This window comes from Rattus rattus, chromosome 7 (genome assembly GCF_011064425.1).
Source record: "Rattus rattus isolate New Zealand chromosome 7, Rrattus_CSIRO_v1, whole genome shotgun sequence".
NCBI lineage: Eukaryota > Metazoa > Chordata > Mammalia > Rodentia > Muridae > Rattus > Rattus rattus.
In genome coordinates, this window is record NC_046160.1 from 22,681,692 (window position 1) to 22,707,269 (window position 25,578).

At 47.0% G+C, this 25,578-nt stretch overlaps 1 protein-coding gene across 4 annotated transcripts in view; it reads right to left on the reverse strand.

Annotated features, from left to right (window-relative positions):
• Positions 1 to 3,605: 3,605 nt before the first annotated feature.
• The window catches only part of Znf512 (zinc finger protein 512), a 30,713-nt gene continuing 8,740 nt past the window's right edge, over positions 3,606 to 25,578 (reverse strand). For 2 of the 4 annotated variants that reach the window (XM_032908975.1, XM_032908977.1), the window contains 12 exons: positions 19,213 to 19,394; positions 18,391 to 18,495; positions 18,025 to 18,108; positions 17,237 to 17,361; positions 16,455 to 16,541; positions 14,302 to 14,400; positions 13,592 to 13,759; positions 12,011 to 12,202; positions 11,444 to 11,545; positions 9,381 to 9,443; positions 8,055 to 8,153; positions 5,139 to 5,432 (listed from right to left, as the gene is read on the reverse strand). In XM_032908975.1, the coding sequence (XP_032764866.1) occupies positions 5,139 to 5,432; positions 8,055 to 8,153; positions 9,381 to 9,443; positions 11,444 to 11,545; positions 12,011 to 12,202; positions 13,592 to 13,759; positions 14,302 to 14,400; positions 16,455 to 16,541; positions 17,237 to 17,361; positions 18,025 to 18,108; positions 18,391 to 18,495; positions 19,213 to 19,394 (1,600 nt within the window). Of the gene's footprint in view, positions 5,433 to 8,054; positions 8,154 to 9,380; positions 9,444 to 11,443; positions 11,546 to 12,010; positions 12,203 to 13,591; positions 13,760 to 14,301; positions 14,401 to 16,454; positions 16,542 to 17,236; positions 17,362 to 18,024; positions 18,109 to 18,390; positions 18,496 to 19,212; positions 19,401 to 25,578 lie in introns of all 4 variants that reach the window. The other 2 variants (XM_032908974.1, XM_032908976.1) reach the window with 2 other exon arrangements.

Sequence of the window (25,578 nt, forward strand, 5' to 3'; positions counted from 1 at the left end):
CTCTCTCACTCCTGAGGAGCAGGGCCCTGCCCCTCCTCCTACATCCCATTCGACTGCCACCAACTCTCTGTCTCAGGCACCTACACAACTTCTCACAAACCCTCCCATTCCTTAGGTACTAGCACCAGTCAGCACCAGCAGGGTAAAACCCACGGAAGCCTCCCTGGCCCACAGCTGTATCCTTTTCCTCTGATTGGGGTCAAATGTTCCCTGCACAATGGCCTCATGGAATGTCACAGAAGTCTCTCTAGTGATTTGGTGTCTCTATGGTGAGGAGTCAGACTGCAGCTTCTGCTGAGTCAGCAACCTCACAGGACCTCAGACCACTGTCTGTTGGTATTGGGAATGGCAGAAGTCCAGAAGAACCATCTTCCTGAGGAGATGTGGTAGGGGTCTGTCAAGAGACTGCCTATAGTAGGAGAAAGCTGAAGAGAGAAGAGTCTCTGGGGTGGTGGAGAGTCCAGGTGGTTGCCTTCTGGGCAACTTGACTACCACTCCAGTTCCTTTTTCTGGGTACCCTGGGATCTGCGCTTGAGTCAAGAATTATCTTCTGCATGCTCCCAATGCACAGTTGGTGTAACTGTCCATGTTGTCCATTGTCTTGAGGATGAAACGGGCAAGTTCCTAGAAGCCAAGGCATAAGAGTAACCCTTGCCTTAACTGCAGAAAAAGCGGTCAAGGTAGCAGTGAAGCGTTGTCAAAGCTGGACCTACCACGTCCTGGGAATGAACAAAGAGCAGAGCTGAAGCCAACAAGGATCCTCGTGTTATGAGGTTAACATTCTTGTGGACGAGCGTGAAAAGGCAGGCACGGTGGTGGTGGTGTACGTTAGTCGCATCACTCAGGAGGCAGAGGTAGGTAGATCTCTGTGAGTTCAAGGCCAGCCTGGTCTGCAGAGAGAGAGAGTTCCAGAACATCCAGGGCTACACAGAGAAACCCACTCTTAGAAAACGGTATGAAGAAAGGACTGACTGTACTCATACAGCAAGCAATTAAGGAGGTGACTGAGTGTTAGGGGGATGCCGTTTTGTGGGTAATCAAGTTAGCTTTCGAACCAAGAGATGAAGTTGAGCATAGATGTAGCAGGTGGATATTCAGGTAGGAAGGCAAATTTTATAGGTGTGGCCAGGAAGGGGTGGACGCCATCTGGGGATTGATTCCAGGGTCTCACCCATCTAGGTTATAGTTCTATGACAACCTCCCTTCTCCCTTTATTGGTGCACCTGTCTTCGTTTTCTTCTCTTCTTCTCACTCACTTTTAAAAGATTTAGTTTTTTTTTTTTTTTGGTTCTTTTTTTCGGAGCTGGGGACCGAACCCAGGGCCTTTCGCTTCCTAGGCAAGCGCTCTACCACTGAGCTAAATCCCCAACCCCTAAAAAGATTTAGTTTTATGTGTTTATGTGTAGACCTGCTTGAGGGTGAGGGGATCACTATACACACACACACACGCACGCACGCACGCACGCACGCACGCACGCACAGAGGGAGACAGAGAGACAGAGAGACAGAGAGACAGAGACAGAGACAGAATATTTTAAAAGTTTAAATGAATGACCGAGAAGGGCTGAGAGTTTAGTACAGCCGTCAGAGTGCCTACCTGGTATGCAGAGTACTGAGTTCAATCTCCAGCACCAACAGAATGGTAGCACTCACCTGTAATCCCAACACTCTGGAGGCGGAGGCAGGAGAACCAATAGTTCAAGGGCATTCTCTTCTGCGTAGTGAGTCGAAGGCCAGACTAGGATACATAAGACCTGTCTCATGTCTCATGTCTCGTCTCTGTCTCTCTGTCTCTCTCTCTCTCTCTGTCTCTCTCTGACATGAATGAAGAGTTAAGAGCATTTGCTGCTTTCGCATAGGACCTGGGTTCCCAGCACCCACATGGTGGCTTGAGAAAACACACACGTGACCTGGCAGTATGTGGGTATTACTGGTGATCAGTACTGACAATTATCCTTCAGCACTGCACAAGTAATAACACTTCTTTAGTGGATTTCTTGAGCCAAGTATGTCTTGGTTGACAACACCCAGACAGACTGAAGTATTCACCTGGCCGGCTTAGGACAATCATCACCGAGGCCCTGGTAACTACTGAGTTTTTGATGCCTAGAATCCACGTGGTAGATTGTAAGAACTGACTCCCACACTGTGATGGTTTTTACATGCTTGGCCCGGGAGTGGCACAGTTGGGAGGTGTGGCCTTGTTGGAGTAGGTGTGGCCTTGTGGTGTGGCTTTAATACCCTTGTCCTAGCTGCCTAGAAGCCAGTATTCTGCTAGCAGCTTTCAGATGAAGATGTAGAACTCTCAGGTCCTCCTGCACCATGCCTGACTGGATGCTGCCATGTTCCCACCTTGATGATACTGGAATGAGCACCTCTGAACCTATAAGCCAGACCCAATTAAATGTAGTCCTTATAAGACCTGCCTTGGTCATGGTGTCTTTTCACAGCAGTAAAACCCTAACTAATGAGTACAGGTCTGTGTACAAGCTAGTCACCCATTAATCACAGAGCTATACATTGTCTTCTGACCACCCCATGCTCACTGTGGTGCTTGAGCATGCAGGCACACACACATATTTAATCATTCCATATTAATCTATATTATATAAGATTACCATGCCCAGCACCCAGGTGTCTCAATAGGTTTAGAAGTATCACAAGAAGAAATTCTGAGTTGTAGAGAAATATTTTTTGTAATGATTTATTTTGATTTTTTGAATGAATGGCTGATGGAGAATTAGCAATATTTATGCCAGTTAGGTTTTTGTCAACTTGACACAAGCTTAGGTCATCTGTAAAGAGGGAACGTCATATTTTCCTCAGACTGGCTGACAGGCAAGCTTTTGGGGGCATTTTCTTTTTTTTTTGGGGGGGGGCATTTTCTTAATAATGGATGTGGTTGGGTCCCCACTGTGGGTGGGGCCACCCCTGGTCATGTGGCCCAAGACTGCATAAAGAAACAAGTTGAGGAAACTGTGATGGACAAGAAAAGCGACATCCCTGTGGCCTCTTGCTTCAGTTTCACATTCAGGAGCTGGCTGAGCCCACTACCTTCTGCTCTGCCCTTCTCTCCTATGAGGCCTTATCTCTATTGCATCTAACTGGCCACGGTAGAAAGATGCATGTGGCACGCTGTCTGCCTTTTCCCTTCAGAGAAGGATTTATTCAGTCACACTTTTGGAGATGATAGTCTATCAGACATGCAGGGTGCGGTAGACAGAAAAGCTTCCATAACTGGCACCAGGAAGCAGAGGAGTGAATGCAGATGAGAATGTTCTCCCCAGTGTTAGGGACCAAACACGGGCCCGTGTACAGCTAGCCAGCCACTAATCACAGAGCTGCATCCCTCTCTTAGGTGGTCTCCATAGCACGCAGCTGCAGACTCCAGCAGACACACTGGCTGGCTACTCATCTGCCACATGCAGGGCAGGAAGGACAAGCAGGACACGGAGTCTGCCCATGTGTCCCTTAGCCTGGAACAGTGACTAGCAGGTTTCAGGAGCTGAGAAAGCTGAGATGACCTGGAACTCCCCCACTTCTCTTGAGTCCCATGTGTCACCAAGGGGTCCGAGAGCAGAGCAGCAGCGAAGAAGACCACAGACTTTCTAGGTGAGTCATTTTATTTGCCAAATATTCTCCAAGTCCTTGTCACCACAACTTCACATAGCTTCGTATTTCTCCTCCTCCACACCCTCACCTACTACAGGGGCTTTAAGGGTGTAGGCAGGAATGAAGACCAGCACAAACACATAATTTCCTTGACTTGTTTCGAAATGACCCTTCTGGCAGTGCCCAAGTTTTAATGCCCCATTACTGGAAAGTGATCTCCACAAAGTACACATGATAAGACTATTTAGAAGAGCACAGAGAACAGAGACTTGAGGGGTGGCAAACTGCCTTTCAGAGTCTGGAAAGGTAGCATTTGTCCTTATCAAGGTTAGCTTTGTCAGTGGCATGGGCCACACGATAGGTGGGAATATAGAAGAACAATATTTACACAAAAGGAGGAAGAGAAACCAGAAACACGACAACGAGGCTACTTACGCTAACCCATGTTCCAAGACATCCGCCCTCACGGGGAAGAGCCCCCTGAACGCCACCAGACAGGCATGAGCTACATTCTTTCCCGTTCCAGAGGAATATCTACATCTGCTGTCAGAATCTCACAATATAAAGCTGACAGAACTTCATATACAAAACAGTAGGACAGTATTCTCCAACATTCAGACAGAGGTGGGCTGATGCCATTGGACGACTTAAGTGGGTGTGGCCTAACGAGTGAGGTAAGCACGGGAGAGGGACAGCACACCTTGCTTTGCAGCCTCAGTGGCATTGCCAGGGGCCAGAGCACCAAGTCAACACAGTGAGGGACTAAGTCATTTCTCAGTCCTTAAAACCAAGGACGCAAAGTCGAGTTTCTGTGGAGGGGGCAGCATCCACTGTCATTGGCTGTCCCTCTCTTGCCATCTTAGTGTTTGGGACACAGACTCCTCAGGCTGATCTCAATCCTATGGGTCCAGGCAGTCCCTGCTCCACAGCAAGCTCAGTGAGCGCCTAGCTTTTCCACGATAAATCATTTCCTTCCTCTCAACAGTAAACCTAATTAAAGACAAGCAGCCTGTCAGGTTCCAGTGCCCGGGGTTCAGGCCACATCGTAACAAAAGTGGCAGTTCTCCATTCTAGTCCTCCCATGTCACAAACACAGAAGGATAAAACCTGTTACAGCCTTGAAAAAGATTAGTTTGGAACTGTTTTATAAACTAAAAGATGGGGTAGCCACTAAATCAATGGATTCCAAGAACATTCATAACCCAGACAGGAAAGAACGAAGAAAACCAGCTGAAGGCTTCTTTCTTAGCCTTGCACAGGGCGAGGGGGCTTGCAGCGGCTTTTCCAGGGGAGCTCTTTGGGCAACAGAAAAGCAAGAGGACTCCATGGGAATATGAACCTAAGGCAGGGAGGGGAGAAAGTGAACGAGTCAGGAAGACCATGAAATTTACAGAGGAGCTGAGAGCCACCGCCCAGCAGCAGTAGCTGAAAGCATCTTCACCCAGCCCCACGACTCAGGCCTCGCCTGCATGTGCCCACGCCAGCTGCACCGCATCCACTCTCCTCCAAGCACCATCAGCGGCTGCCTATTTCCTCCCTCGTTTGTGAGTGGTCTTGGTGAGCTCAGCTTTCTGGGGCTGTGCTGGCGCTGGCGCTGGCTCCGGCTCGGGTCCCGCCAGCTCCTCACTCCCGCTCTGCTCCTTCCCTGCCCTTGGCTCTGGCTGGCTCTCTGGAGGCTCCGTGCGCGCCTGTTGCTGCCTTCGCAGAGAGCGCCGCCTGCCATGCTGCTGCTGCTGCTTCTCCTCCTCCTGCTGCCGCTGCTTTATCTTCATCAGCTTCTCAAAGCTTTTCGTGGTCGTCGGGTTCACAACAAACCAATCCTACAGGGGAGAGACATGGGACTGCTCAGAAACCCCACAAAGGACAAGACGAGGGACAGGAAGCATGGAGAGAAGGCAGTGTCAGATATACAGCAAAGCAACGAGGGAGCAGACGGACCCTGGAGCTCCATTCTGGAGAAGTGCAGTGTACATCAGCTTTCCTAAATGTAGATTGTGCAACGTATGCTTCTGGGTAGTTTCGTATGTCATCAGGACACAGGTGTGTAGTGCACGCCTGAAATCTTACAGCACTTAAGAGCCGGAGGCAGAAGGATCATTTTCAAGATATAGCTAGTCTAAGGACAACCTGGGCTGCTCAACACCCTGCCTCAAAGACCCAAACCTGGGCTGGAGATGGCTCAGCAACTAAGAGCACTTTGTGCTCTTCCAGAGGACCCAGCTTCTGTCCCCAGCAACCACATGGTGGCATCTGACAACCACCCATAACTACAGTTCGAGAGTCTGACCCCTGCTGTCCCCAGCACAAGGTGGTACACATGCATACATGCAATTTCACACAGAAGGAGGAGGAGGGGGAGGGGGAGGAGGGAGGGGGGGGAGGAGGAGGGAGGAAGAGGAGGAAGAGGGAGGGGAGGAGGAAGAGGGAGGGGGGAAGAGGAAGAGGAAGAGGAGGAGGAAGAGGGAGGAGGAGGAAAGAAAGAAAGAAAGAAAGAAAGAAAGAAAGAAAGAAAGAAAGAAGAAGGAAGGAAGGAAGGAAGGAAGGAAGGAAGGAAGGAAGGAAGGAAGAAGAGAAAGAAGGTTGTGGTTACAAAGTGTTTACTTGTCCTGTCACTGTCACCTCCTCTTGAGACAGGAGCAGATCCCCAAGCAGACCCCCTGAGTGCCAATCTCCCTTCCTTCTGACTTCCTGTAAGTCACTCTTTGAGCCTCATTATAGAAAATTATGTGGTAGAGGAAACTTACTATAAAGTATTCTTCTGGAAAAGCAAAAGCCTGAATCTAAGTAATCAAATCAGTCTCCCAGGTCTGAATAGCAACTCACAGGAAACAGCTAGGCTAGAGGAGCACAACTGTAGGTAGAGGAGCACCACCACAGGACAGATCAGTGAGGCCCCAAGTGCGCATTAGTATGTGATGAATTCCCCCCCCCCAAAAAAAAGAAAAAAGACTGGAAACAAACAAATGAGTGAAGTGCAGCCTCCCAACAACGACACAATGAAAGGTGACAGCCACGGCCACCTGTGCTTATGGAGCTTTTGAAACTCAGTGAGTCCAAACTGTAAGGCTTCAGAGAAAGCACACGGGAAGGCCTGATAGCAGAACATGTCAAGTGTTTCACTGCTGCTCACTTCCTTTTCAGACAGGGCCTGATGGGGCTGGGGCTGGCCTTGAGCTCAGTGTGCAGTTCTGACCTCCAACTGCTGAAGTTCTGCCTCCACCTCCAGAGTGCCAGGATTGCGGGTGACACTGTTATCTTATCACTACATTTATCAACGGAGTAAAAGCAATATTCCAAATACTGGGATAAAGAACTGATTTGGCAAGTGGTTACTTTGCCGTGTTCCCCTTTTCTTTGTCTTCTGTGGTGCAGTTTGTGTTAGAGATGCTCAGGGGTCAGGAGCATTGGCTGCTCTTACAGAGGAGCCAGCATCCACAGGGTGACTCTGTAATTCTAGTTCTGGTAGTTTTGACTACCAAGGGTAGCAGACACCCACAGGACACAGGCATACATTCAGGAAAACAGCCATGTAGATGATGATGAGTGTAGGGAGAGGAGCTGATAACTAAAATCTACTTCCCTAATTGTTTCTTGATTGGGTGGTCAATAAAGACAGCAGAAGCCAACTGTTGGGCAAAGGATAAGGTGGGATTTCTGTGTCCCAGGAGGAAGAGAAAAGGACTCAGAGAATTGGGAATGCAGAGTGGATAGGAAGGACAGACATGCAGGTCTCAGGGCTGATAGTTTGTAGTCTCTGCAGGCAGATGCTGAGGCTAAGGAAAATGGGGCAGGATATGCTTCACCTAACAGTTGTGCTATCTGGCTGGTTTTAAAATATTAAGGCTGTCTGGTGTTTTCCATCCACTGCGACTCAGGTGGGAGGAGAAAGCAGACCATGGGGTGGTTGGTCGGTAGAATGCAAGCAGGAGCTCCAGGTTCTCAGGAGGGGTGGTTGTTAGGAGGTGCAGTCTGCCAGCCAGAGGAACAGGAAAACAGAAGCCAGCAAAATGGCTGCTCTCAGAGCATAGCCAGGAACTCAAGGAGAGCTCCCAAGAAAGAGTAAGCGCATTTTTAAAACTACACACAACTGATGATAATTTATAGACCCCCAATTATTAAAAAACATTAAAACATCTGAACGTTTATCAGAAGAAAATGCTGTAAAACAAGATCAAACATGTAACTTCCTAATGCTTCATTTAATCACAGTTAAGAGAATTCTAGGGGCTCAAAGACGCCAGCCAGTGAGCTTTATTTATCTAATTTTCTTCACAGAAAATTTCATTTACATTCATGTAATTTCAGAGAGCATTTAACTCTGGCAAGTTCAACATGAGTATCTTTGCCAGTCCTAGAACATAAAGCCAGGGGGGAGGTCAACTCTGACAGCTTCACGATAGGGCACACAGGATTACACACACGAGGGAAGGTAGGGAGCGTACCTCGGCATGGATGGAGTTGATGTGATACTTGACACCACTCTCTGACACAAATTCTTTCTGACACAAAAGACACTTGTACTTTCCAGCCACGAAGGTGCCCTGTTTCAAAGACAGAAAGAAAAGAGAACCACAGGTAAATTCAGAAAAAATACCTGGGACCTGGGCAGTGATTGTGAGAAAAGGAACGGGGAGTCTCTTAATCAGAAGTCATGGGAAATGGTCCAACACAGCAATGTATTTTACAAAATCCAGCTAAGGGAAACCCTCACCACCGGAACCCACAGCACCGCAGCCCAGCCTGCCACGGCCCTCCTGCTGCTCCATCCCGAGCTGCATGTTTCTACCGTCTCTGCTTCCTTCACCTCGTTCTCTGGCATTCTTGATTCTTCTCCATAAGCCATCAAACACCCCAGGGTCATTAGAGACACCGTGGAACATCCTTCCCACTGTGGCAATACCTAGCTTAAGGACTCAGAAACTATCCTAGTGACACTGTCCTAAGCTCTGCTACCCAGACCTGGCGCCTACAATGCCCTTGGTGCCTTCAACTGAGATTCCCTCTCCGTGCTGAAGTGCAGGTTTCAGCAGCGCTCATCTGTGTGAGGAGAAACTTCTGTACGGTCCTGGAAAGAGGCAGCATTTTTCATGGCTTGTGGGCTGTGGGGCACCTGGGTTAACATGAAGAAGATTCTGGGAGGTGAGTGTATGTCACCTGACGCTCTGTCCTGTCCCCATCCCCCGAGGCCAGTAGAGTCCAGATGGGTTCATCTGAGGACTTTTTTTTTTTTTTTTTTTTTAAAGATTTATTCATTTATTATATATAAGTACACTGTAGCTGTCCTCAGATACACCAGAAGAGGGCATCGGATCTCTTTACAGATGGTTGTGAGCCACCATGTGGTTGCTGGGAATTGAACTCAGGACCTCTGGAAGAGTAGTCGGGTGCTCTTAACCGCTGAGCCATCTGTCCAGCCCATCTGAGGACTTCTTAGGAAGGGAAGATTATGGCAAAATATGGCAAGGTAGGCCCAGTGTGTGAGGACCAGGGCAAAGGAAGCAATCTCTGGAATCTCTGGGATTCCAAATTCACAGACTTCCCTTCCAGTTCCTTCCAGGTAGGTGTGACAAAACTTTGCTGACCTTTTCTGTATCCTAGATGCACCTGCTGCCCAACCCAACAGGACCAAGAATGTGCATGATCCTGAGGCCAAAGACAGCCTCTGATGACGGCCAACAGGATGCCTGGTTGTCCACCTAAACTGAGCCTTCTTCTATGCCAGACTACCAAAGAGGACACTTTAAGAGTACATAGAAAATGTTACAAACCAATGTACAAGAGCCCAGGTGCGCTTTAAGGCCAGATACACTACTGTAGACAGCCTCACAACCCTGAAAAAGAGAAGCAAAAGTGAGTACTGTGCCATACAGAACCTTCCCTTAGCAATATAATCATTTACTGACCAGTCCCACATTTGGAGGTAGAAGATCACCAGTGCCATAAACCAAATACCAAACAAAACAGAACAAACAAAAAAACCCAACAACAACAACAACCACCCACACATGAAAGGCACAGAGGCAAGAAGGAAACAGGAAAGAGAGGATGATAAAGAAGATGAAAATGGCTCCAGGAAGTCTAAGCTATTCCTGTCCTTGCTCTTCTCACTGATGTTTAACAGAACACACAGTCTGAGACTGTATATGTATATGTGTGTGTATATATATATATATATATATATATATATATATATATATATATATATAGTAGTATATAGTATATGAGCACACTGTAGCTGTCCTCAGACACAGAAGAGGGCATCAGATCCCACTACAGATGGTTGTGAGCCACCATGTGGTTGCTGGGAATTGAACTCAGGATTCTGGAAGAGCAGTCAGTGCTCTTAACCACTGAGCCATCTCTCCAGCCCCTCAGAGCTATTTTTAACTCTGTTTAACTTGGTGGAAATATACCAACTTCATTTGTATTTACTTCTTCTAAAAGGACTACACTATCAGCTCTGGTGCCAATTTTGAAGCTAATTGAAATCTGTCACTCTATCATGGAGAAGTGGAGTCCATTCTCACTCAATGTGTCTGGGTTAGCCCTCCTGTGATGGTCTAAGTAGGAAATATGCCCCTATAGATTTCTGTCTTACTCACTGACTGAGGCATCTTATAAAAGAAAGCATTTAGTGAGGGACGGCTTATAGTTTCAGACTATGGTGAGTTCGTGACCGTCATGGTGGGAAGGCTGGCGGATGGCAGGCATGGTGCTAGAGCAGAAGCTGAGAGTTTACACTATCCACAAGTCGGAAGCAGAGCTGGGGCTCACTGGGAATGGTATGGGCTTCTGAAACCTCCAAGCTTGCCAGAGACACACGTCCTCCAACAAAGCCCCCTTCTTAGTCCTTCCCGAACAGTTCTGCCAACTAGGAACTAAGCATTCTAATACATGAGCCTACAGGGCCATTCCTTTTTTTTTTTTTTTTTTTTTTTTTTTTTTTTGAGCTGGGGGACCCAACCCAGGGCTTTGTGCTTGCTAGGCAAGTGCTCTACCACTGAGCTAAATCCCCAACCCCTACAGGGCCATTCCTATTCCAACCTCCAGACTTCCTGTGGGAACACTTGGTCCCCACCTGGTAGCACTGTTTGGAGGTGGCAGACCCTCTGGGAAGTGGAATCTTACTGGAGGAAGGACATCATGCCCACCACCTGCTGCTTTCCTTCCCTCACTGTGTTGGTTTGAATAGGCTTGGCCCCGTGAGTGGCACTCTCAGGAGGTGTGGCTTTGTTGGAAGAAGTGTGTCACTGTGGGGTGGGCTTTGAACTTCTGCCCAGTGTGGAAGAGTCAGTTCTCCTGGCCGCAGTCAGATCAAGGTGTAGAGCTCTCAGCTCCTTCTCTAGCACCAACCTGCCTAGACGCTGCCATGCTTCCACCTCGATGAGAATGGACTGAACCTCTGAACCTGTAAGCCAGCCCCACTTAAATGCTGTCCTTATAAGAGTTGCCTTCATCATGGTGTCTGCTCACAGCAGTAAAACCCTAACTAAGACAGCCATCATGATGGACTCTGGTCCTGTTAGAACTGTAAGCCCAAACAAACTCTTCTCTCTGTAAGTTGTTCCTAGTCATGAGATCACAACCACAGAAATATAACTAATATATCTGTGATGTCTTTGACTAACAGGACGGTATGGAAGGAAGCTGTATAAATTGTGCAATGAGACCTTAAAAGAACTGAGTCTTTTAGCTTTGTGTCTCAAGTTAGCCACATACATATGCATTCCGTACTGGCAATTCAGCTATCCTGCAGAGAGACGGAGAGAGAGACGGAGGGCCATGCAGCAGATTCTTAGAGGCCTTTGCTGAGAGGACAAGGGGGAATCACCTGGTTAGGACACTGGATGCGATGATACTTCTTGATATCTGTCTTCCACTTGTGCAGGACCTCCTGGCTGAAGGTAGGTAACCCAGGGCGAGTATATTTTAACTAGAATACAAGATACAGTGGATTGCAGGAATGCAACTCCCGACCAGAACATGCTCAAAGCTTCATCACACGTTGAAGGGGTGGGGCAGGAGGCTGTGGTGGCACTGCCTTTAATCCCAGCACTCAGAGGCAGGAAGATCGCTGTGAGTTCAAGGCCAGCTTGGTCTACAGAGTGAGTTCCAGGACAGCCAGGGCTACACAGAGAAACCCTATCGTGTGTGTGTGTGTGTGTGTGTGTGTGTGTGTGTGTGTGTTGGGGGTTGTGATGTCTTGTATCATATACATCTGTGCGCCTGTGTGTGGGTTTGTGAGTGTGAGCAGAGGCACCCACAGAGACAGAGCAGGGCTTTAGATGCCCTGGAGCTGGAGTTACGGCTGCTGTGAGCTGCCAAAGGCGAGTGCCACACTAATCCACCCTGGGAAACAGCCTACAAAATACTGACTATCAGCGACACGTGACCTGACCTTCCGGTCATCGGGGACCAGGTCCTGGAGCACCTTCCTCTTCGGCCATTCCTTCGTTAGTTCAACGGAGGCCAGCTCCTGAAGATGGTACACAGCTATCTTGGCCGAACGCCGCTGAACTCGGCCTCCACCCTTTGTCTCCAAACTCATCTCCTTTAAACAGTCTGGCTGTCCTGACTCTGGGAAGAAGACCTACAGGTGGGAGATATGAAAACATGGCTAAGTGGCTTCAGTCACAGCCAGTGATTAAACACGATGCCCTTCTTTGCAGGATGAAGCCTGTGATGCTAGAACAGGGGAGTAGAGTCAGAGAGCCTCAGCGCTCCCCGGCCAGCCAGTCTAGCCTACAAAGGATGCATGCGCACAGGTATGTATGCACACCTTAACATACATGTTAACACACAAACACATAGCCCCAAACACACACGAGGGTAAGGCGGCAGGAGAAGATGGCTCTCCCAAACCCACACTAAAAAGACAGGTATGATGGTGCATCCTTGTAATCACATCACCAGAGCAGCCGAGACACCAGATCTCCGAGGCTTTCTGGCTGGCTAGAGAGCCTAGCAAAACGGCAAACCCTAGGCCAATAAGACCCTGTCTCAATGAGAATGGAGGGCAGCTACTGAGAAATGACACTAGAAGTTGTCTTCTGTCCTTCAAATACACATAAATACAGACACACACACACACATAGACACACACACCTACTCTTGCAGAAAACCTGGATTTGATTCCCAACACCCCCATAGTAGCTCAAACTATCCAGAACTCCAGTTCCTTGAGACATGACACCTTCTTCTGACTTCTATGGGCACTAAGCACTGAACCTGGTGCACATACATACATGCAGGAAAAATATTCATGCATGTAAAATAAAGGTACTAACTACTTAGGGATTGTGGGGATGGTCTATGGATCAAAAACCTATCATAACACTGGAGTTTGTATCTCTAGGACTCACATAAAAGCTGATGAGCACAGCAGGTCACCAGGAATCCCAGCACTTAGGAGGTAGAGACAAAGTTGTGCTGGCTAGGGAGACTACCTAGAACTGGTGAGCTCTGGCTTCATTCAGCAAGACATCCTTCCTCTATACATGATCAAGGAAGACACTAGAGGTCAACATCACACTTTATACACATGTGCACTTACATGTGTGTGTACCTGCAAATACATGTGTGTTTACACACAGGAAAACACATCCATGTTGTAGCGGTTTGAATGAGAATGGCCCTCATGCTCTGATGTTTGACTACTTGGTGCCCAGTTGATGGAATTATTTGGTAAGGATTAGGAGGTGTGGGCTTGTTAGAGGAGGTGTACCACTGGAGAACGAGCTTTGAAGTTTCAAAAGACTCTTGCCATTCGAACAGTTAGCGGTGCCCTCTACCCTCACCTTCTACTGGTAGATTAAGATGTGAGCTCTCAGATGCCCTGCCATAATGAACTCAACCCTCTGAACCCATGAGTCCAAGGAAACACTTCTTTGTGAGCTGCACTGGGGACACACATTGGACACGGGTGGGAGAGACAGGCACAGCACGCATCCTGAATGGCTAGAGAAGAATCAATACTCACAGGTCCGTGCTCTGACCTCATGTGGTACGCGAGCCCAGCCTTTGACTTGTATGGTTTCCCACAGTGGTGACATTTCAGGGTCAGTTTCTCCAGCTCGGAAGCCTCTTTGCCGCATTTTCTAACATGGTACAGATATCCCATGATGCTGGTGAAGGTACTAGAGCAGCTCTGAACACAGGAAGGAAGCCCATGTTAGACCGCATGTGTCTCGTGATCTCTAAGGTTGTCAGAAACCACCACGCACCATGACCACAAAGACGGTGAGACGACGCTCACCAGCATTTCCCTGGCACAATCCTCCTCCTCCTTGGCAATCCTGCCTATGAGCCAGATGGTCAGCCAGTTCGGGATCACTAAGCAAACATAACCACACACCCACACCAGGTCAGAACCTCCTGCTGAACTGTGACCCCGTCCCACCCTAGTATCACTAGCCAGCAACTTCGCGCTCCTCGTGGAATGAGCTCATCGCGTCACCTTCATCTCACTAAAGGCTGGTAACGAAGCCCCTTCGAGAAAGGAGGATGCGGGGATATACTTGTGGAGAGGAGAAAAATAAAGAACTACTAATGACTGCAAGAGATCTGGGGAAGTGGGTGCCAACCCTATGCCACCAGGGGCAGAGGAGCGAGAAACCTGGAGGGGAAGTGGAGGAAGACCAAGAAGACAGACCTGAGACTCGGGGCGGAGTCGGCCACCTTGGCTCTTACCTCACGCATGCACCTGAGCTTCCCCATTCTCTTGAGAACTGTTCGCAGCCGCTCCCGCTCGCTTGGTTCATCCACCTCATCCCCTGCCTTCAAGATTGGCTGGAAACAAGAGAAGCAAACACGGTTCATGAACAGAATCTATGAGCCATACCGATGTTGCCGAGTCCCAGTTCTGGTTCCATTCTCTGGATGGCATGAGATAAATAAAATGGAAACTCCAGGTCTGATCTGTACCCCTCAGTACAGGATAACCTAAACACACAAACGGTCCAACTCAAAAATTTCATCCTGTGTTAGTCCAGCAATGGAGAGTCTTACGCAGGCTCCTATGAAGTCCGGCATCTCCACTGAACTATCTGTACCAAGTAAACAACACCCAAACACACAGCACCAGCCAAGATGAGAAAGATAGTGGTTTACTGGCTCCTTGTCCCTGCGTCTCCATGATCTACAGCAAGGACCAGCCACGTGAACTGGAAAAGTATTTTAGGATGGACTGCTGCCCTGGCTACGAGGCTTGTTGGACCTGGGCTTCCGAGCGGCGTGAAGGAGGGCCAGGTGTGGGCATGCATCTTTGGGCAGCAGCAAATGCTCTCTGAATGCAGCGGCAGGAGCTCACCGTCCAGCCTAGAATCCCCGAGATGCTTCTCTACCGCAGAGAAGACTCCAGGGGCAGGGTGCTCTCTCTACCCACCCCTGAGAATTCCTACCCAAAGAAGAGGCCAGCTCCTCTTGCTATGTCTCGGGCTACAGCACCTAGGAGGACTTCCCATGGTTGGAGCCGGGCCTTCGCGCAGATGTTCCATCCTCCCCAGGTTCCAGAGCTCCCTCCCTCAGCCCTTCGAGCCTTCTGTGAAATTTCTAGTCTCTCTTGACACCAAGCTACCGAGATGGAGGTGGCACTGCAGATATGGACAAACCAGGCCCAGGATATTTCTTTCTTTTTTAAAGATTTAGTACTTTTCTTCCAACCTAATATTTTTATTGATTATTTGGAGATTTCATACAATGTATCCCAATCACTCTCGCTTTCTGTCTTTTGCATGCACCATCCTCTAATCTGCTAGAGTCTTAGCTGTTTTCACTGAGCTGACAGCGCTATTGCTGCTGTTCCCACATCCTCCTCCTCCTGTCTCTGGACTGTATGTGCAATTGTGGCTTGTGGGCATATTTCCTTCCCTGGATAACCGCTCACAAGCCTTTAGGGTCCCAGCCTGTTGTCCCCATTCCTAGCATTCTGAGCAAAAAAAAGAAAAAAAATCATCATTTCAGACAAGGTTGTGCTATGTAGTTAGATGGCCATGGCCTTGTACTAGCAATCCTCCTGTCTCAGCTTTCTAAGAGCTGGAACTATACAGGACTGTGCACTGTGAAACCGTTTAAGATTTGCTTTTCCCCTTGCCATAGTTTTAATATTCCTTTCCCTGATGATCAAAGAACTGGACCTTCTCACATATTAACTGAACATCTGAAATCCTCACGTGCAGCTAGGTAGGTACGATGCCTTACTTCTATAATCCCAGTCCTTGAGAGGTAGAAACAGCAGGACTAGGAGTTCAAGGTCAGCCTCAGCTACACAGGGAGTTTGTTTATTTGATCTCAAAATAAAACAAACAAAACAAACAGTGATTAAATGTTCATGCGTATAAGGAAGCTGAGGCAGAGGACTGCTGCAAATTCACTGCCAGTCGGGATTTGTGAATTTCAAGCAAGCCTGGAAGGAAGTGGGTGGGTGGGGAAGGGGGCAGAGGGAGGAGGAGAGAGGGAGAGGGAGGGATTTTTCCATCATTTCTGGGTTCATGGATTATACAGCAATAAACCCGGGTGTGCACGCATTCCAATATGGTAGCTTATAGTTTTAGCTATCTGCACAGGAATGATGTAACTGGGTCATACTGGTTCTACTTTTGGCTTTGAGGGAATCTCTATACTGACTTACATGGTGGCTCTACCAATTCAGTCCCACCACCAGTGGATAAAGATTCATCTTTCCCCACATCCCTTGTATTTTTAAAAATTAATTTAAAAACTTTTCTTTTAAATAAATATGTATTTGTGTGTTTGCATGTACATATGTATGTATGTATGTATGTATGTATGTGTATGTGTGTATATAACTATCACATAGGCTCACAAAGACAGGAAACTCTTACCAAACTATTATGATTGGCCATGACGTGATACTTCATTCCTGCCAGTGAATGAAGTTGTTTCCCACAATGATGGCAGGTAAACATTTCCTGAAAGGAAAAAGAGTCAGTGCTCAGTGCCTGAATGTTCAAAGGAGAAAGTCACTAAATGCCATCAGCTGGGCCAGGCTGGGCCACTACTTTCTCACTGTGTTATGGCTTGGATCTGATGTTGCCACAGGCCCATGCGTGAACAACACGGGGTCCCTGGCTAGTGTTACTATTTAGGGAGGCTGTGGAACCTTTAGGAAGTGGGGGCGGGGGTCTGGCTGGTGGAGGAGGTTCACTTAGGAGCACCCTCTGTAGGTTATGACCCTGCTTCCCTCCTGTCCCGAGTCCCGATTCAACTGCCCTGTGAGAAGCTCTGACCCAAGTGCTTGGTACTACAGACGAGTCACTGAAGCCAGTATGGTTCTGGACAGGCTTCTACCCTCCCAAACCCTGACGCAAAGCCAACCCCTCCCTTTAGCTCTTTGGGTCAGGTATCTGCTCACAGTGATATAAAATAATGAACACATTAAAGCAGTTGTCACTTGTTCTGCACTCTACCCACACACATTAAAAATGCCACTAGTAGTAAAATTAAATAAACATGCAAACCCAAGTCTGTACATGCAAAGCCTGTTTTCCCTAATGCACAATGCTACCCCTAATTAGCTCTAATAGATTGCACACAGTACCAGAAGTCTATCATTTAACTGAAAAAAAAAATCCTAACAGTCATGAAATGCCACAAAATAGCTAACCTGTTTGCAGTTTTCCATGTGTTTCTTTAAACCCTCTATAGTCTTCCTCCCCACTGCCTGGCAGGTAGGACAGGAAACACTGCCTTTATCCATGATCTCTAAGTACCACTTTTCCTCCATACTGCCTACAACAGAAAGAATAGGATACTGTAATCTGCAGCATTCTCCAGAAACAAAAGGCTTAAGTCTACAGTTGTGGGAAAGTATTGTAAGTGGTTTGTCTTGGTAGATAACAATGAATACACTCTTGCAATACACGACTTCCAAACATAACTTGTTTCCATTCACTGTAGAGTTTCAGAAACTTCTGCCCATTTCCCCATGGGAAAAAACCACCTGCGGCTCACTCCAAAGCCCAGGGGAGTGAGTCAGAACTGGGGATAACTTTCCAGACCATGATGTCAGAAAAAGATACTGAGATACGTAAAATTGCTGTCAGATTTTTTCTACATGCCTGAGACCATGCTAAATGTTTTTGTGTCTTTTTGAATGTCATCGTGGTAACACTTCCTGTCTACATATAAGGAAACCAAGGGTTGTGAAGGAACAGACCTAGACAGCTCAAAGGTGTACAGTGCTGACACTTAAATCTATGTGACCTCCAAACCAGCAGCAGCTGCTGCGTCCATGCACTACGGGTGAGGCTTGATGCCCGTCCATCAGGAATGAAAACGTGCTGGCTTCACAGAGAGGGAGGGAGAGGGAGGGAGGAGGGGGAAGAAATAGGTGACAGCCTCGTCCGGTCCATCATCCCTTACAGAAGTAACACAGATGTCAGAGATGAGTACCTGCTGCATAGACCGGCGGCTCCTTCCGAACCCGGCGAGCCTGGGGTTTGGGGTGAGGCTGAGCTTTGGGCCTCTGCTTCCTCCCTGCATGAGATGGAGACTTAGAAACCTGAAGTCTGACACATCAGCTTCACAAATCTCCTTCCCCTTCCCCTCAACTTCCTGACTTCCCTTTCACACAGGACTGAGTGAAAGGGTACAAGTGAGGTGAAGGTCATTCCCTCATTACAATTCTAGGGACCCCAAAGCCAATCAGGCCTCCAACGCAAGGGTTTTCTCCCTGCAGCCTTAACGGGTGAAGCTTGGCCTCCCCCGAAGGACAAACATCGGTCCCCCCCCCCCGAAGGACAGGGTGATGGACCCTACCGTACAGCTTGTGCTTCTTCTGAGGAAGCTCCCGATAGTCTTCATCTTCTTCCGGTTTGACTTTCCTCTTTCCTTTGGCCCTCTCCTTTTCCTTTTCACCTGCGCCTGACACACAACCACAAAACAGTCTGTAAGCGACCACTTGGGCTTGGTTCAAAAACTCATCACAATACCACAAGGCACAGATCACCACGAAATGCACCCTCGCCGAACAGCTTAGAGAAACTTAGTGTCAATGTTTCTGAACCCACGGGGTCTCCCTCCGCCTTGTAGACTGTCTTCCCTCAGAAATCATCAGATCTTCCTTATGCTTAAACACGTCTCTTGACTATGACTTGGGTCTACAGAAGCAGAACTGAGCAAAGACAGCTATGAATCACTCACTGCTGGGACCCTCTAGCATACATACATTGCCACAATAGCCCCATTACCCAGCCCTCACACGCTCACAAAGGAAAACATAAGAGTAAGACAAAGAAGGTCAGATCCCATGGAGAAGGTTGTTTCTATGTAGGACTGGCAGAACTGACAAAGGGGAGTCATGGAGATAACACTGTATGGCAGCCTGACTCCTTAACATCTGCTCCATCGAGCTGGTCATAGTATAAGTCCCACACTCTGGAGGCCAATGCAGGATCATGACTCATTTGATGCTAGCTTGAACCAGACACTGAGTTTGAAGCCAGCCTGAGCCACATGGTGAAAAGCCCGTGTCAAACAAAATCTCATCTAATCGCAACTATAAACAAACACACCATACCAAAGCATCATGCGCACTAGACACACTCCCCTGTCTCAGAACTGAGAATCTGACATGGATACCTTCAACCTGTGACGTGGCGGCAGGCCTGAGCCTTCTCATCTTCATCCAGTAGGTTGACTTTCGGAAGGTCGCTGGGAAGTCACCCACTGGCTCACATGAGGAGGCGGACGACGAGCCGCTCAAGGAGTCTTCATGAGGGATCGTGTACTGGAAGCTGTTATCCTTTATGGAGCACTGGGTCCTGTTACTGACACAGCACAAAGACATGTACCACAGAGGAGAAGCTGGAGAGATTTCCCATTAACTTTTCTTACATTGTAAAAACACAACCAAGTTAATAACTTGTGCAAAACTATGAAGACTGGCTTTTTGTCTTGTTTACAAAAAAGCAAAAAAAAAAAAAAAAAAAAAAACCACATACACAAAAACCAGAATATGGGTTAAAACATCCCGACAATTACAAGTCAATTTGGCACAGCATACAGAATTCTTCTTACACCCAGGGCAGTCAGAGTAAGCAGGCTACACAACTGGTCCCACTGCAGCCCAGGCCTTCCCAGACCACTCAGAAAGAGTAAGCAGTGTGATAGACAGGCTCCTTGGAAGGGTAACCACGTGTCCCATCTGCCCTGTCTCTGATAGAAGGACCAGTCAAGAGGTTTCCAGCACAAAGGAAAAGCACAGTCTGTGGATTCTGGTCTGACCCTCCTCCTCCTACTACTACTCTTCTTCCTCTTCCTCTTCCTCCTCCTCCTCTTCTTCTTCTTCCCCCTCCTCCTCTTCTTCTTCCCCCTCCTCCTCCCTCTCCCCCTCCTCCAGTTTCCCTTCTCAACACTGATAAGGAGCCCTGCCCTACTTAGGCAACACAACCCCTAACTTTCATAGTTAGGAACAATACAATCTTGTCTTAGTGAAGTGGCCAGAGAATCCTGGGAAATAATTAAATCTAAAAGTAAGTCTGGGGGGTTTCTTCACCCCCTTTGCTCTCAAATAACGACAGGGTGTTTCTGTACCTGCTCTAGCCCATTTTAGCTCCTGAATAAACGACACGGAGACCTAATAAATTAACAAGCTGTGAGCCCTATAACTGGGCAGATACTCGTCTATTCTAATCCTACTATGCTAGCTTGGCTACTTCCCAGCCATATGATCCTTTACTGCAATCTGAATCTGAGTCTGAATCTTGCTCAGACTCGCTTATGTGTCCTCATGGCAATGCCTCCTGGTCCCTCCACACATCTCCTCTCTGTGCGCGCGCGCGCGCGCGCGCGCGTGTGTGTGTGTGTGTGTGTGTGTGTGTGTGTGTGTGTATGTGTGTGTGTCTTCTCTTTCTCTCTTTCATCTCCCAGGGACCTCCCGAACTGGGACTGGAAGTCCTGCCCAGCTATTGGCTGATCAGCACTTTACTCAGCAATCAGAGGTGGTAGAAAACAATTTTTATACAACATTGAGACTGGAGATGCAATCATATCTCTGGGCACAGAAATCAGCATCTGAATACACAGTGTGCAAAACCATCCCCCTAGCAGCTAGATTCAGATGTTTGTTTGTTTATTTATTTTCCTTTTTTATTTATTCACTTTATGTTCTGCTCGCCGCCCTCTTCCTGGTAACCCTCTCCTACAATCCTTCCCCTATCCCCCCTCAGATTTCTAAATCACACCATTTGGTGAGAAAAATTACTGAGCCAGGAAGTGGTGGTGCACATCTTTAATCCCAGCACTTGGAGAGCAGAGCCAGGTGGATCTCTGAGTTTGAGGCCAGCCTGGTCTACAGAGTCAGTTCCAGGCCAGCCAGGGCTACACAGAGGAACCCTCTCTGGAAAACAAAGCAAGCAAGTAAACAAAAACAAAAAAACAAAAAAGAAAGAAAAATTACTAAGAAAATAACAAAGTATCGCACATTCTTGTAAGTCACTCAGCACCCAGCAGTTCTCATAGTATGGCCCAATTACCTGAGTCTGATCCCCAGTATCCACATAGAAAAAGGAAAGGCCGACTCCTGAAGGTTGTGCTCTGACATCCTCACAAGGTAGTAACTGGGACCACCCCACTAAAATAAATGAAAATGCCAGCAAACTTTCTAGACTTTAGTTTGCGTCTGCATGCTTTGCCTGCGATCACAGACATGCAGCAATGTATGCACAGTACCTGCATAGTCAGAGGAGGGCTTCAGAGCTACAACTTGAGTTACACACAGCTGTCGCCGCCATGTGGTGCTAGGACTAGAAGCCAGGTCCTCTGCCAAAAGCAACAAGTACCCTAAAGTGCTAAGTCACCTCTCCGGCAGCCCTCCTGCACAGTTACAACAACAAGTAAGATGGCAGTCCAGGAAGACACCACACCAGACTCTGGCCCACACACACATATACACACATGTATACACATAGACGCCACACAGCCACACAAAAACACATTTGGAAAAATTAAAATTGGTTTAAAATAAAAAAACCCAAAATTTGGTGACAGACATAACTGAAAAGAGTCAAGAAGCTTAACTGTATGCATAGTTATATGCACCTTAATGAAATGATTAAAGTCAAAAGTCTTAAAACAAAAACAAAACTAGAGCCTAGCTTCAGAAAAGTAGCATTTTTATAAAACGGGGAACAGTGACCCATACAGATGCCCAAGAGTAACTAAGAAGTCAGATGGCCACATAACATTGCTTTAAATTTTTTTAAAAAATTTATTTATGTATATGAATACACTGTCGCTGTCTTCAGACACACCAGAAGAGGGCATTGGATTCTATTACAGATGGTTGTGAGCCACCATGAGGCTGCTGGGAATTGAACTCAGGGCCTCTGGATGAACAGAGCCATCTCTCCAGTCCTTTTTAAAAGTCTTAAAGGAAAAGATTTGTCAATTCAGAATTCTAGCTTTAGTGAAAAGTTCCTACAATAATATTTCTTCAGAGGGAAGAAAATTAAAATTTTGGTTTCAGATGTGTTTGGTTATGGCCATGAAACAGGGACTAAGTGTGTATTTTACATACCAAAGCAGACCTGGCCTCCAGGTTCTCCCAGCATCCCTCAGTCCCTACCTGGCATACCCTGCTCCCAACCCAGGACTTTCTAGCCCAGGGGCTGGGCAGCCCTTTTCACAGATGTCCTTCCCTATATAATCCAGACATTTTTGGTCTCCCCACTCTCTTGTGCAATCTTTCTTTCTCTCTAACCACCCACTTCCCTTGGTGACTTTCCCGGCCTCTGTTCTTGGGGTCAATAAACCTACATTTAATATAATCAAATCTGGCTTGAACTGGCTCATTTCACCATCGGACAAATAACATATCAAGTAGATCTGAAGACTGTGTGAGCAAGTCACTCCAGCAGAGGACACTGCTACGGGAGGGAGGCTTGGCTTTAAAGAATGAATACGCAGAGGCTGCTACTGAGGTGGAAAGGTTTAAGTTGGTTCCAGGTGCGGGTACAGGGGGAGGAACCGGATTCACTGAGCCTAACGGTGTATGAAAATGCCACGTGGAAGTCTAATATTTTGTAAACTCAGTTTTATTCCTTTCTCCATTTTTCATGTGTGAGTGTATATGCTGTATACATGTTTTGAGTTTTTTATTTCTTACTTATATGTGGGTGCACATGTGTGTACATGCATATGGAGGTCCAAGCTTGATGTCAGAAATAGTCCTCAATTGCTTTTCCACCTCATTCATTGGAGACGAGGTCTCTCAATCGAACCCAGAGCTAGCTGATATGGCTACTCTTGCTAGCCTGCTTGCTCTGGAAAATCTATCTCCTCCACCTTCTGTGGTTGGAAATTCAGGGGTCACCAAACTCATTCACCCTTTCCATGGGTTTCTGGGGGTCCAAATTCTAGTTCTCACATTTGCACAGAAAGCAGTTTAACCACAGGGCCACCTTTCGTAACCACTCCTGGTCTTCTGGAAGCTAACTGTGTGAATTTACACTCAAGAGGCTAGAGAATCAACTGAGACACACCTGTGAGGACGCTTCTAGATTAGGTTAGTCTAGACGTGCCTATGAAGGATTACATTGATTAGGTAAATAAAAGTGGGAAAACCCACCCTGAAATTGGCCATGTGTGGAAGCTCAGGCTCCCTGAGAGGAGGCCCCACAATGCCACTGTGCGAAGCTGTGAAAATGAAGACATGGAGACCACAGGATTTCCAGAGAGGAAAGCGAGCAGAGGTGTAGAGTGAGCCTGCTCGAGTTAGAGGATGTGTATACAGATGGCAAAACTGCAAGGAGCCGCTCCAGCCCCTGGAACCCAGATGATTCCATCATGAGCCCAAGATGCTGAACACAGAAATGCAGGATTCGGTGTTTGCCCTGCTGCATTTCAGTCTTGTCTTTGCTACGTTCCCACTCTTCTCTTTGGACTGGGGATGTTTATTCTGTATACCTTCATGTTCTAAGTATGTAACTTGTTTTAATCATGCTGAAGCTCAGAGTTAAGACCTTCCCTGAAATGTCACAGAGATTTAGACATTTCTGAACTGTTAAGACTATGGACACTTTTGAAGCAGGACTGAGTATGTTTTTGTGTTAGGAGGCAGAATGAATCTATGAAGACAAATAAAGAGTGTGGATTAAGACTGATGTGTTGGGGCAGCAAGATGGCTCTGCAGGTAAAGCTGCCTACTGTCAAAAATAACTACCTGTATTACCTGTATTTGATTTTCAAGATCCACATAGTGGTGACAACTGACTCCTGCACCTTGGTACTCACACATGCGTGCGCATATATACACACACACACACATATATACACACACATATATATACACACACACACATACACACACACACACACACACACACACACACATGCTTGATGTGTTTGGGTCAAGTTGACAAGGGGTAGAGTTTTGATCATTAATACTGTCAAATGACAGGATCTAGAATCACCAAAGGGACTATGTGTGATGGATTATCCAGATTAGGTTAGCTTCTGGGCATGCCTGTGAGTGGCTATCTAGACTTCGTTAATTGAAGTAGGAAGATCCACCCTAGACGTGGACATTATTTCCTGGGTCCTGGATTAGATAAAAAGGAGAAAGGTAATTGTGTATAGATAAAGTTTGTTCTTTCCTTCCACAATATGGATCCCAGGAACTGAACTCATGCCTTTAGGCTTGGTCTTTACCCACTGGGCCATCTTGAATATTCATCAAGAATAGATGAATTAAATAGAGGGGGTAAGGGAGAAGGAAGGGGCAGCAGACAGTCAGATGTATTAGCTCATAATTAGTATCCCTGTACTTACAAGGATGAGAAGGAGAACTGCCTCAAGTCCAAGTCCATCCTGACCTATAGAGTAGAATGCTGACTGGGGAGAGGGGGAGGAAGTTCAAGTCCATCCTGACCTATAGAGTAGAATGCGGACTGGGGAGAGGGGGAGGAAGTTCAAGTCCATCCTGACCTATAGAGTAAAACCCTGCCTAGGGGGAGGGGGGAGGAAGAGGAAGAAGAGGAGGAAGAAGGAAGAGGAGGAAAAGGAAGAGAAGAGGAGGAGGAAGAGAGAAAAAGGAAAGCGACAAACAGGAACAATGGTACATATCTTGCATTTTCAGTATGAGAATGTATGCTTGCACAAATAATTTTGGAAACACTTTTACAATCTTTACAAATAATTTAAAGCAAAACGTTAACATTGTTTGATTATGTTTTCAGTAGATTATATGTAGACAACACATCCAAAACTACTATAATGGTAAGTGGTAGGAGATGGAAGGAATCTATGAGTTTATGAGGTTTCTAATTTAAGCAGAAGCAGACATTAACTCTAAATAGACTATGAAAGAAAATACATATCCTAGAGGAAATATTGAATTTAACTTTTAATGTAGGGTCTTCGCCAAACTCCTAATATGGAAGTAAATATAAAAATTCTTATTTCTTTTAAATTTTGAATATATGGTTGTGTGCCTCTGTGTGGGATGTATGTGAGAATGCAATATTCTTGTGAAAGCCAGAAGTACTGGATTCCCCAATATGGGTGCTGGGAATTGAACTCAGGTCCTCTACAAGAGCAGTATGCACTCTGAACCAGAGTCATCTATCTAGCCATTAACAGTAAAGTTTAAATGGGACCCTAAGTATTCAACTGACTCAAAAGAAGTACAGGGACAGAGAGACCATAGGACAGACAGATAGAGAGTCAATAATAATAAGGTAGATCCAAATCCAACCCTATTAATATGAATTCAAATGCTTTCAGGCTAAACACCCGAGTTGTGATGGTTTGTCTATGCTCAGCACAGAGAGTTGCACTATTAGGAAGTATGGCCCCACTGGAGTAGGTGTGTCACTGCGGGTGTGGGCTTTCAGACCCTTGACCTGGCTGCCTGGAAGCCAGTATTCTGCTAGCAGCCTTCAGATGAAGATGTAGAACTCTCAGCTCCTCCTGGACCATGGCTGCCTGGATGCTGCCACATTCCCA